The 11,168-nt window shown below is 35.0% G+C and overlaps 1 protein-coding gene across 1 annotated transcript; it reads right to left on the reverse strand.

The window, feature by feature from the left end:
• Positions 1-724: 724 nt before the first annotated feature.
• LOC131076037 (UPF0481 protein At3g47200-like) lies at positions 725-2,833 on the reverse strand. Its single transcript, XM_058013062.2, has 2 exons — positions 2,767-2,833; positions 725-2,406 (listed from the first exon to the last, which is right to left on the reverse strand). Exon 2 carries the CDS (start codon positions 2,373-2,375, stop codon positions 945-947), a length of 1,431 nt encoding a protein of 476 aa, XP_057869045.2. The 5' UTR covers positions 2,376-2,406; positions 2,767-2,833; the 3' UTR covers positions 725-944.
• Positions 2,834-11,168: the final 8,335 nt, after the last annotated feature.

Here is an 11,168-nt window from a genome sequence, read left to right on the forward strand (position 1 = left end):
AAAAATATGTTAGATGCAAAATATAACCTTTGTACTTTAATGTGATATCTTGATAAAAATAGAGCCTTATAACAAAAAATAAATTGTGAGTCAAGGCAAGTGCTTTACATTGAAGGTGGAATTATAGTGGCAGGAGGATGTACGTTAAACAATAAAAGTAGTTCAGAAAAGAGAAGATGCATTGTTCATTTTCTTCTAGTAATCTTTAGTAGTAGCTAAGTTCAAGTCATTCATACTTATGTTTTCCAAATAAACCAAGTAGTGTTGCTAGTTCAGTTTCTTCTTCATGAAATTCTTCAACGATTTCAATTGCAAAGTCTTCAACAAACATAACAAGCTTAATGAGTGAAATTTATCAAAGCAATCCTAATATGAACCAAATTATTAATTTGGCTTTACATTGAATTGATTGGATTTTAAGATGTAATGAAAGAAAAAAATATGGATTGATGCTATGAATGTAGAAGTGGAAGTGATATATGAAAAACAATACATGGCAACCAATGTAACTTTGAAAACGTAAATAAGTGGTTTAGGTCAAATGATTCTTTAAAGGTATATAAAATGTTGATGGTTATATGAAATGACATAAGGAAAAACTTATTGCCAAGATCTTTGTATAGACAACTAGAATATTTAAATAAAAAAATAACCTTGCTCCAATTGCAAAAATTAATAGAATCAAAGATTATGTTAGCAATTATTGCACGATACAAATAAAATATGTCTCAATGAATTATATATAACTCTTCCTTTACTACTTTTCTAATTATTTTTTTTTTATAAATAATATGACAACATGTAATACCTACTTATAAACACTCAAATGCTCAATCTACAACAATTTGGAATATACCAATGCATATTTGCTTTCACACAATTAACTAAGAGTAGGCAGCACGCTATCTAATAAAAAACTATAGCCGTGTGATGTACGTTTCTTCCTATACGATCTTTTGCCATATATTGACGAGAGTGGGTATGGCGGCGGATACCAAAACCGCGAGACCCCAAAAGATTGAAGCGTTCCGCCAGAACTTTGGGTGCCTGTGTTTAGAATCACTTAACAGGATTTGAAAATTGCTTTTATACCACTCATTGATCTGCATCTTCAGCTTCATGAAAGGATCCTGCTCTGATTCAAAATTGATTCCCTTGCCAAGATTATTCAACATGTAGGCTACTTCTTTGTCCGTGCCCATGGTGCTCTGGATAATTTGAAACTTCCTGAGCACAGCAACATCTGCTTCGGTCTCCACCAAGCTATTCAGCAGATACACATAATATGAAATTGCAGTGAATCCCTGGCAGACCTCCAGAGCCATCAGATTCCTCAGAATTACTTCTGTACTGTCAGTGATCCAAATCGTGGGGAGCGAAAGAGTTCTCCTTTTGAAAGTCATCTTTTCGAGGGATGGAAGTCCGTCGTAATGACTGAACTTCATTCCTGCCTTGTGTAAGTCTCTGGTAGAGGCCATCAGAGTCTGATGCCTAATTAACTTGGGCTCTTCTGATTGAATGAGGAGCTTTCGCAGGAGACCTTTTATTGCAAAGCGAAGTTTGTTACCTCCACTAGGCGGTGTCTCTTTTGAATCTTTTGGGTCTTCCACAATTAGACTCTGGAGTAGCCCGAGAATATGTTTATATTTCTCAAGATCATCAAATCTCTTCAAATCTGGATTGTCAGGCCCATTTCGCAAGAAAGGGTGAATTTGAGGAATAATACCGTTGCATAGCAATCTCAGCAGCTCTTTCTTAGCTTCTGCCTCTGAACCTTTCTCCACTTCCAATAACTTTATCAGGACCTTAATGGGGATTTGATTTTCAAGCATCAGAATATCACTAAGAACATCAAATTGACAGGACTTGACTCTATTACTGTTGAAAATGGGATGACAATGCTGCTGTGGCTGTTGTTTATTCTGCTCTCCAGTAGTCAAAACTCTTAAGATCTCTAAAACAAAGCATCCATCCAAAGTGAAAACCATCGCTATGGTTTCGTCCCTGTATTCAAATTCTTCTTCATAGCACCTTCTAATTTCACAAACAATATGTGCGACTGCATCATGTAAATGCAAGTGCTCCTCCTGTCTTGGTAGCCTGCGTGCCATCATCTCTGCGGCTTCTGCTTTGAGGCGCTCCACATTGGATGCTGGCTGCGCTATCACATGGTGATAAAGGCCAAGGCGGACGGCCCGAGGAGTGTAGGCTTCCTTCCGTAGAAACAACAGAAACTTGGGGACCCTGTTTATGGTCACCCCAAAGTAGCCTGAACCTGGCTTGCAGTCCTTGATGGATCTATCAGTAATCCTCTCTGTCATATCAATTACCCATTTACTTTCCTCTTCCATAAACATAATATTGCCTTGCGACATCTTTCAGATTCTTCAATGTTAGAAATAAGATCTGCAAAAGGATGCTGCAGTCACTAATTGATTTGGCTCACAAACTACTGTCAAGAGAATGATATTATTATTTGTCAAGAGAATGATATTATTATTTGATAATGACAGTAAATCGTGTAACTTTAATTTGACTAATTTCATGAATGTTGATAAGGAGATTTCATAAAATACTGTCTTTGTGCTACAAAAATAAACAGAGTTTACTTAAATTTCATTAAACTGTTAAGTTTAACTTCAAATACAAATATTGAATACTAAATTCTATTGTAAATCATTGCCATGTAAAAAAAAATTGAAGTTATAATTCTTTTCTGAAACGAGAAGAGAGAATAATAACATAATTAACATAAATAATCCGTACCTTATTTGAGCTCAGGGAGAGGCAAACACCACTGATCAGCAGTAGAAACCCACGCAATCAATTTATCTTAATTTGGAGACAAACTTATTTGCACATTTTTCCTTTACTCTCTGAAGCTGCTCACTTTCACTTTTAACTTCTCATTTAAGATTCGGAAATTTGGAATTCCCAGCCTTGTTTTGCTTTCTCTTTTGACTACTTTCATTAAAGATAATGCGTAGGTTATGGAATATAGGCTGAATACAATTTTTTATATCATGTACAATTTCTTTTCAATTTTTTTTTATTAAATTATTATCATTCAACCCCCAAAAAAATCCATTGTTTATAATTATCCTCCAAATCTATTCATATATCTATTTCCTTTTTATAGTTATCCTCCCTAAATTTATATTTATCTATTAATATATTAGATATTTCTATTATTTTGTTTGAGCATCAAAAATGATATTTTAGATTGATTACTATAGCAGCCATGCCCAGTCTCTCTGTAGACATGTGAATTGTATCTGGAAAAATAATCTGATGGGAAGGATAAGATATTAAAGATAATGTTTGTAAAATCACTTCAAACAACTTGTATTCATACAGTTATTAGTACATATGATCAGAACCTTGAACAATTACTGCAGAGTAAACACGGTGGAAAACTATATACAATAAAAAACTGCTTTAAGAAAGAAAAAGAGGAAACATAGCATTGCTGGAAAATCGAATCAGCGACCTCAAGAAAAACGAGTGATCAAAGATATCGTCAAGGCATCGAATCATTGGTGGGTAACACTGACAAGAAAAATGGAAACACGTCATCTCAATTCGAGGGAAGGAATTTATTTTTACGTCATGCAACCAAATAAGTGTAGGTTTTTGTTTAAAGTATTCAAAGATCAGATCTTTATTATGTAAATCTTTTGGCTTATACGATAAAGCAGCCTAGGGTTGTAGATTTCTCACAATACCCAAGAAATTAAATTTTCTAAAATAGACTCTGCTATATATTATCTTATTGCTTTTAACAAACAATATCATGAATAATACGAGTACTCTTCCCTTTTCTAGAGAAAGGGGATTGTGAAACAGGGAGAACCAAAGCGAGAGGAATGTTTGTTTACTGTTTTTTACTTTAAAAACAATGGTAAGAGATGATTGAGATGTTTGGTACTTGATTCTCCGATCGTAAACCAGGATAACATTGCATCCTTTCTTCCCTGGTTGTAAGAACGGCCACGCAGAACAAAAAGCAGGTTGTAAGAGTAGGACATTCAACGGTTTCGTATGATACAGTTTTGCTAAAATTTTTGTATAGCAAACAGTACACATCAACATTAGTAGTTCTAAATTTGCAACCCTTCTGCATGAATGCCCAGTTGGACATTACACCCTGTCTAGGAGTAGGCAACTAGGGACAAATAGGGACAACTCAAAATTATGTATTTGCCTTAGTAGCTAAAAATTATGTATAGCACATTAGAATTAGTTTTGTCCTGCAACCCTTTTGCATGAATGCATAGATAGATTTCATTTGTAGGAGAAAACCTGTCATAATAGAAAAAGAATATGTGCAAACTATTGAGTCTAAAGAGCTAAAAATAATATCAAATAGTGAAACTAAAAATAGAGATTATTACAATGAATTATGTGGTTCATTATTAAAAACTATATCTACGAGAAAGTAGGGGAATATATTTATTCACTATTTCTCTCATACCAATATATAGTCTACATTCATTCTTTAATCATTTGAAAAATTAGTCTAAGAAATATCTCATTGCGGTGCTGAATTGATTATTTAAATTACTAAGTTCTTAAACAATCTCTTATCAACTCTTTTGTGTGCTGATGGTTCTTAATGGATCTGGAATTGGTTTATTATGTTGTTCAAAATGGACAATTATGTGGTTGTGGATTAAATTGGTTAAGCAACATTTGGGTCAACAATTATTGAGTTCAGTCAACTTAAAACTAAAAGAGTAAATGTATTGTTATCTTTTGATTTCACATTGATTTCTATGGAATAATGTTGAATAGTAAGTATTGTTGTTGAAATTACATGCTCATAGGATTTCAATAAGTGTAAGTAAATATATCTATCTTTATATTAAAAAATTTAGGATTACAAATTTCAAAAACACATATGAAAAAAACTTGTCTTCTCCACCAAATGAATAGATCTAGATGATCAACACATCAATAAGTATAGATTTTTAAAATTTTGTTTATGCATTCTCTAGAACTAAACAATAACTTATTATTTGTATGAAAGACTTTAGATAGTAACTGTAGTCACACAAATCTGTCCAGCTTAATTAAATAAATATTTGCTATTTATTTGATTAAAAATCCACTAGCCATTAGTTAATTAAATTAATATTTAATTAATTCATCTCCACACATTCTCCTATTAATTAAATAAATTATTCAATTTATTTTAATTAATTCATTAAATCAAATCCACAATCAAATAAATGAATAAAATCTATTTATTTAATTAAATCCCCTTATTCCTCTTTTAAATAAATTAAATAAAATATTTGTTTAAATCATTATCCCCCCCCCACTTGCATTTTCCTACAAATGCAACTTGCACACATTTATTGAAATAAATGAATTTCTATTTTAATAAAATCCTATTTTCCCTCACCCACCAAATCCACTTGCAAAATCTAATCCCCTTCTAGATTCTTCTAACCCCTTCCTAATTAGCCTAATCCATCCCCTAATTATTTTCACATTCCTAAGCAAAATGGAGTCACTTCTCAAAGACTCCAAAGTCTTTGAAAAGCATTTAATGTTTTGTGTGTTCAACAAATTAACCCCCAAAGTCTTCCAAGACCACTAATGGCTCTTAAATGACCATTTATGGCTCTTACATAACCATTTATGGTTATTTCAAACTTGTCTCCCCAAACATTTATTGTTTTGACCATATTCATCCATTTCACATTTGCACAAGAGTTTATCCATTGGATAAAAGCTTTATTCTTTGAATAAAGATTTTATTCATTCAACCAACCTTGACTTTAACTCCCAAGGTCATGCCAAGCATTAAATGCTTATTCCCTCTCCTCTCAACCTATCTCACATTGACACTTGTCATCTTGGGATTAGGTTGAAAGCCCTCACATGGATTTGAAATCATTCAATCCTGACCCTTGTTGAGATTACTCAATCTCAACCATTCATTGCTCCATTTTTCCTATAAATAGAGCCCATTTCTTCATAATCTAGATCCTGAAAACTTGTATTCATTTAAGCTATAAGCATTTTAAGAGAGCATTTTAACATAATCAACTAATATCTTGTCATTTTGGGTTAAAATCAATCATTTTAATATCATTTAGTATTTTAGCTTTTTATTTTACATTTAGAGCAATACTACAATCTCAATCCTCCATAAGCATCCATAGTGCAAAAAGCTGCTGAGAGCTACACTATTTTGGAACTTAGAGAGGAGAAGAACAAGGGAGAAGGAGCTAAAAGCATGTTAGGAGGTATTTGGAGATGCCTCATCATATTTGCTTCTTTAGTTAAATATACTTTCATGTTTTTAGTGTCTCTCTTGATATGCCTGTTTAGATTAGTTTTTGATTGACTAACACTAACGATTTTCTTGTGTCTTTTGTGTTCTTTATCATTGACTAACCTTGTCCATTTTGCAGGGCATCATTTGGTGAACCTGACGTGAATCGAACACCAAAAATATCATCATTTTTTAACAAACTAACATGTCTGAATGTTGAAAGTGTCACATAGGTTGCGCTTTGGTGCTATTGAACACGTTCTAGTGCTATCGATACTTATGGTTTTAGCACTATTGTTCTTACAATAGCGCTATTGTCTCAAGTTCAGCACTTTTGGAACTGTTTTGGTGCTTTTGACGTCGTTTTGGCGCTATTAACCATTTTTCAGCATTTTTGCCTCTTTGTCTTTCCCCTTCTTTCAGTGCTTTTGTGTTAAATAGCACCTCTGTTCAAACACAGGCTAGCACTATTATAACAGAATGTCGTAAAAATCACCTTGTAACCAAAAAAGTGAAAATTATAGGCTTGTGGAAGCCCCCCCTTGGACATAGATTTTACTAACAATTTGTTGTTTGTGCAGGTTAAAACTCACCATTAAAAATCACAAATTTTCCTTTGGTGCATTAAAACTTGAACAAACAAAATTTCATTGCTTTCTAGTTAGGATTACTCATCTTTTGGTGCTTTTAAAACTTGAACAAACAAAATTTCATTGCTTTCTAGTTAGGATCACTTGTCTTTTGGTGCTTAAAATCAACAAACAAATTTGATTTCCTTGCATCAAACTAAAGAATGTACAAATCCACACTTCAAATTTTGGTGCACATAAAATACACAATCCACTTGTTTTGATTTTTGCAAGCGATTTTACTTCATGCAAACGTGTTTTTTTAAGTTGACCAGGATTTCCAATTCCTAGATTACAACACATTGCCTTTGAAGTTAAAAAGAACACCATGGTTGTTGGAGCAACATCTCCAAATAGTTAGATCACATTGCAATGGTGGATTAAAAAGAACAAGTGTTTTTCATGTTTGGCACACTTGTGCACAAAAGTCAGTCAAGTGGTCCTACCTCTAACACACACTATCCTCTCCCTTGGCTTTCATGGTCCTAGGTGCAAGAGAAAAGTGTTAGTAACACTCAAATTTTATCTTTTTAAGAGAGGCCTGCCAAGAGATCGATACTCTTAGGAACGACCTCGCGCGATAAATCCTTTGAGCTGCTATAGAAATTAGGTGAGAGCGAAAGTTGTAGCCTTGGGTATAACTGCTCCTACAGTGAAACTGGTCGAAAGGACAAATGGGCCCCACCACTAGTTACAAGGCTCTTAAGTGAGTCACTGTAGAATGAACTTATGTCCAAAAAAATCGAACATGACTAAACACCTTTAAGTAGTAGCCCACTTGTTCTATTGATTGAGGATATTTGTGATATAATTTAGTGCAAGAGCATAGATGGTTTTGCTCCCAACATACTCATCAGACATATTTCCTTGAGTAGAAACATAGCTTTTTGAAAAGTCACTTGTGGCTTGATAAAAGTGGTGACTCCCCCATCATAGGGATCATCTATTTGTTATGCTCGTGCAAGACTTAATATATCACATCCTTACCTTCCATGGCGGGATTCATAAGGTATGTAGTACCAAAGTCGAAGAAATATCAAGATGTGGGCTAAATTTATCACAACTGGCCATTTGACCTTAGGGATAACAAGTGTTTGAAGTGTGTTCGTTTTAAAGACCAAGTACAAATTGAGCCGACTTCAGGCTTTGGAAATACACCTTAAAATATATCTAAAGGAAGGGTCATATAAAAAGTCTAAGGATTGGGTTGGTCTAGACCCATACTCATTTGTGTCTTTTAGGCAACATTCTTGTGTTTGTGTGCTTGCTTTGTTTTCTTGTCAAAGAAAAACCAGAAAATCAGTCCCAAACACAAAGTATTCATCCAACATTTCTCAAAAACAACCCAACACATCAAAAATAAAGTGCAAAACAACAAAGAGTCAAATTTTATGACCATTCTTCACATCTTGCGAAAGAAGAAGTGTCATCAGAATATCAACTTGAAAAGAAGACCATTAAGCTCAAAGGCTTTGATAAAAAGGAGGAAATTTTTCTATATAAATAGACAAATCTTTGTCTCACATAAAGTCTTTCTGCATCACATGCGTCTCTACATTCAAGGCAAAACAAACGAATTTGATTCCGAATCATTGAACCACAGAGCTTTTATGCAATATAGAGCTCTAAGTTATCACAAAAACCAAGGAGGTAAGATTAATCCCAACTTCTTCCCAAACGTCTATATCACATACAACACAACTCGAGAAATACCACCAACACCTGAAAGAGAAAAGGTAGAGTTTGTCCCATTTATAACACAAAGTTTTTATTGAAGTTGAAAACATTTCATCCATCATCTTCTTCACTCATTATCACTTCATCATCCATCCATTTCAACTCTCAAAACATTAAGAGGTTCTTGTCCCAAGTTCTCTTTTAGATATTGCTTGAAATCAAAAACATCACATCACTTTTTAGATTGTTTCTACATCTAGGATAAGCTCATCCTAAGAGACACATCTACGCAGGTTAAAACTAGTTCATGAGTGAATCCTCTCATTGCTAGGTAGTTAAATCTGTATCACATCTTGGATTTCTCTACACCTTATCACATCAAAATTTATCAAAACAAGAAAGCAATTCAAAAAAGGAATTTCGGTTACATCTACCTTAAAAGTGCTAGAGATCCACATGCAACACAATTCACCAACCATTAAACTTTCATTTCATCAAACAACTCATCATCATTTTCACTCAACTTCAACAAAGACTCATAAGCAAAATGGCCCAAACCCAATCACAGTCAAGGCAACGAGAAATAGAAATGGAAGAAGAAGAAGAGGAAAATCTCAATGAATTTCAAGAAGCACTTGGAGGAAATGCGAATGATGAAAACCCAAGTACTCCTACTCCTGCAACAATAGAAAGGGCCCAACATAACCCTCTCTTTAACAGACTATTTGACGAAATACTCAGGAGCAATGCGGATGCTCACTTCTTAAGACTTGCTCAAGAAGGAGTAAAACTCCCCTCTGACTTTGATCTTGCCCAATTAAGACAAACATCAGAAAGACAAAGTCACCATGAAGAGGAAAGAGGTAGAGATCCCATCAGATATAACATTCCTCGAGGTAACCCACCACCTCCTCCTCCAAATGAAATGGAGATGTTGCAGCAACAAGTCAAGAATCTCGCCCAACAGCTTCATAGTGGTGTCAAGACTAACCAATTCTCACTCAATGACATCTGTCCCTATCCTTTTGATAGGAATCTTTACATGCCACCATTTCCACGAGGGTTCGAAACACCCAAATTTGAAAAATATAGAGGAAAGGGGGATCCCTGTGATCATGTCAGAGAATTTCATTCCGCTTGTCTTGAAGTGGCATATGAAGACACCTACCTAATGCGCCTTTTCCCCCAAAGCTTGGGAGGAACAACCACATCATGGTTTTCCCACTTACCAGGGGGCATTAGAACATTTGAGGAACTTATCCAGAAATTCCTCGCTCATTACTCTCATAACATTGAACGCGACATCACCATGGCTGATCTGTGCAACACTAAACAAAAACTAGGTGAACTATTTTCATTATTCCTGCAACAATGGCGCCAAATGTCTAGTAGATGTTCTCTTCAGTTACCTGAATGAGAACTAGTGGAAATATTCATTTCCAACTTAAACGAAGAAATGGAATTTCACCTGGATGTCAAAGACACAGACTCTTTTAATGATATGATCACAAAGGGTTTGAAATGTGAATAGGCACTCATCAAGAAAGGACTCATCAAAATGTATAATGAACCAAAAGATGGTCCTCGCCCACGCTTCAATAGTGATAAACCAAGCTTCTGGAACAAGAACAAGAATATCATCAACGATGGGGTTGTGGATGCCAGGACTATCCAAAATGCACAACCTGTGGTTCAGTTTGCAGGACATAATCCTCCACCTCAGAATAACACAAATGATCCTTCCAATCAAGGTTGCATCACATCTCATGATGAACCAAGACCTTGTCGGCAAAAATAAAAACACACACACACTCCCTTAGGGGAACCCATTGAAACTGTCTTGGAACAACTCATTTCTCAAAATTTGGTCACTCTACCTAAAGTATCAAACTATGAGCCTCAAGTCAAACTAGCGTGGTGGAGAGATACTGAACACTGTGAATTCTATCAAGGGAGAGGACACAAGACAAGTAATTGTCACCGATTGAAAGATCTTATTCAGGATCTTATTGATCGAGGAGAAATTGAAATAGAAGGATATGACCCAAAAACAACCAATAATGATCATCTAATGTTCAAAAATCCACTTCCATCACAAGATAAAAGGGGTCCTTCCACTTCCAGGCAAGGCACTGATACCACTGATTATACACAGGCTGCGTATAATTACACTGTAAATCATCTATATGATGCTAGTGAACAAGTTGCAACTATAACCTTCAAAAATCCCAACTCAAATTGCAATGTTGTTACACGTCATGGCAAGGTCACCATAAAGGCAGCTCCACAAGGCACCACCTCCATCCCAAAACACTACAATCTTGTGGAACAATTAGATAAAATGCCTGCGCTTATATCCATTTTAGAGCTATTGCGCCTATCACCATCCCATAAAACTATCTTGGATCAAGCACTCCAAGAGGCATCAGTCCTTACAAATTTGAATACAAACCAATTTCAAGCCATGGTTGGAAGTATAAAGTCATCACCTTGTCTCACTTTTTTCGAAAGTGACAACTCTTCCTTCCAGCAACCTCATAACGCTTCGCTACACATTGAAGGATTTATCAATCAAC

Source organism: Cryptomeria japonica, chromosome 10, assembly GCF_030272615.1.
Source record: "Cryptomeria japonica chromosome 10, Sugi_1.0, whole genome shotgun sequence".
Taxonomy (NCBI): domain Eukaryota; kingdom Viridiplantae; phylum Streptophyta; class Pinopsida; order Cupressales; family Cupressaceae; genus Cryptomeria; species Cryptomeria japonica.

Coding starts and splice junctions, on each gene's coding strand:
- LOC131076037 (XM_058013062.2), bottom strand. CDS start 2,375: ATGTCGCAAGGCAATATTATGTTTATGGAAGAGGAAAGTAAATGGGTA.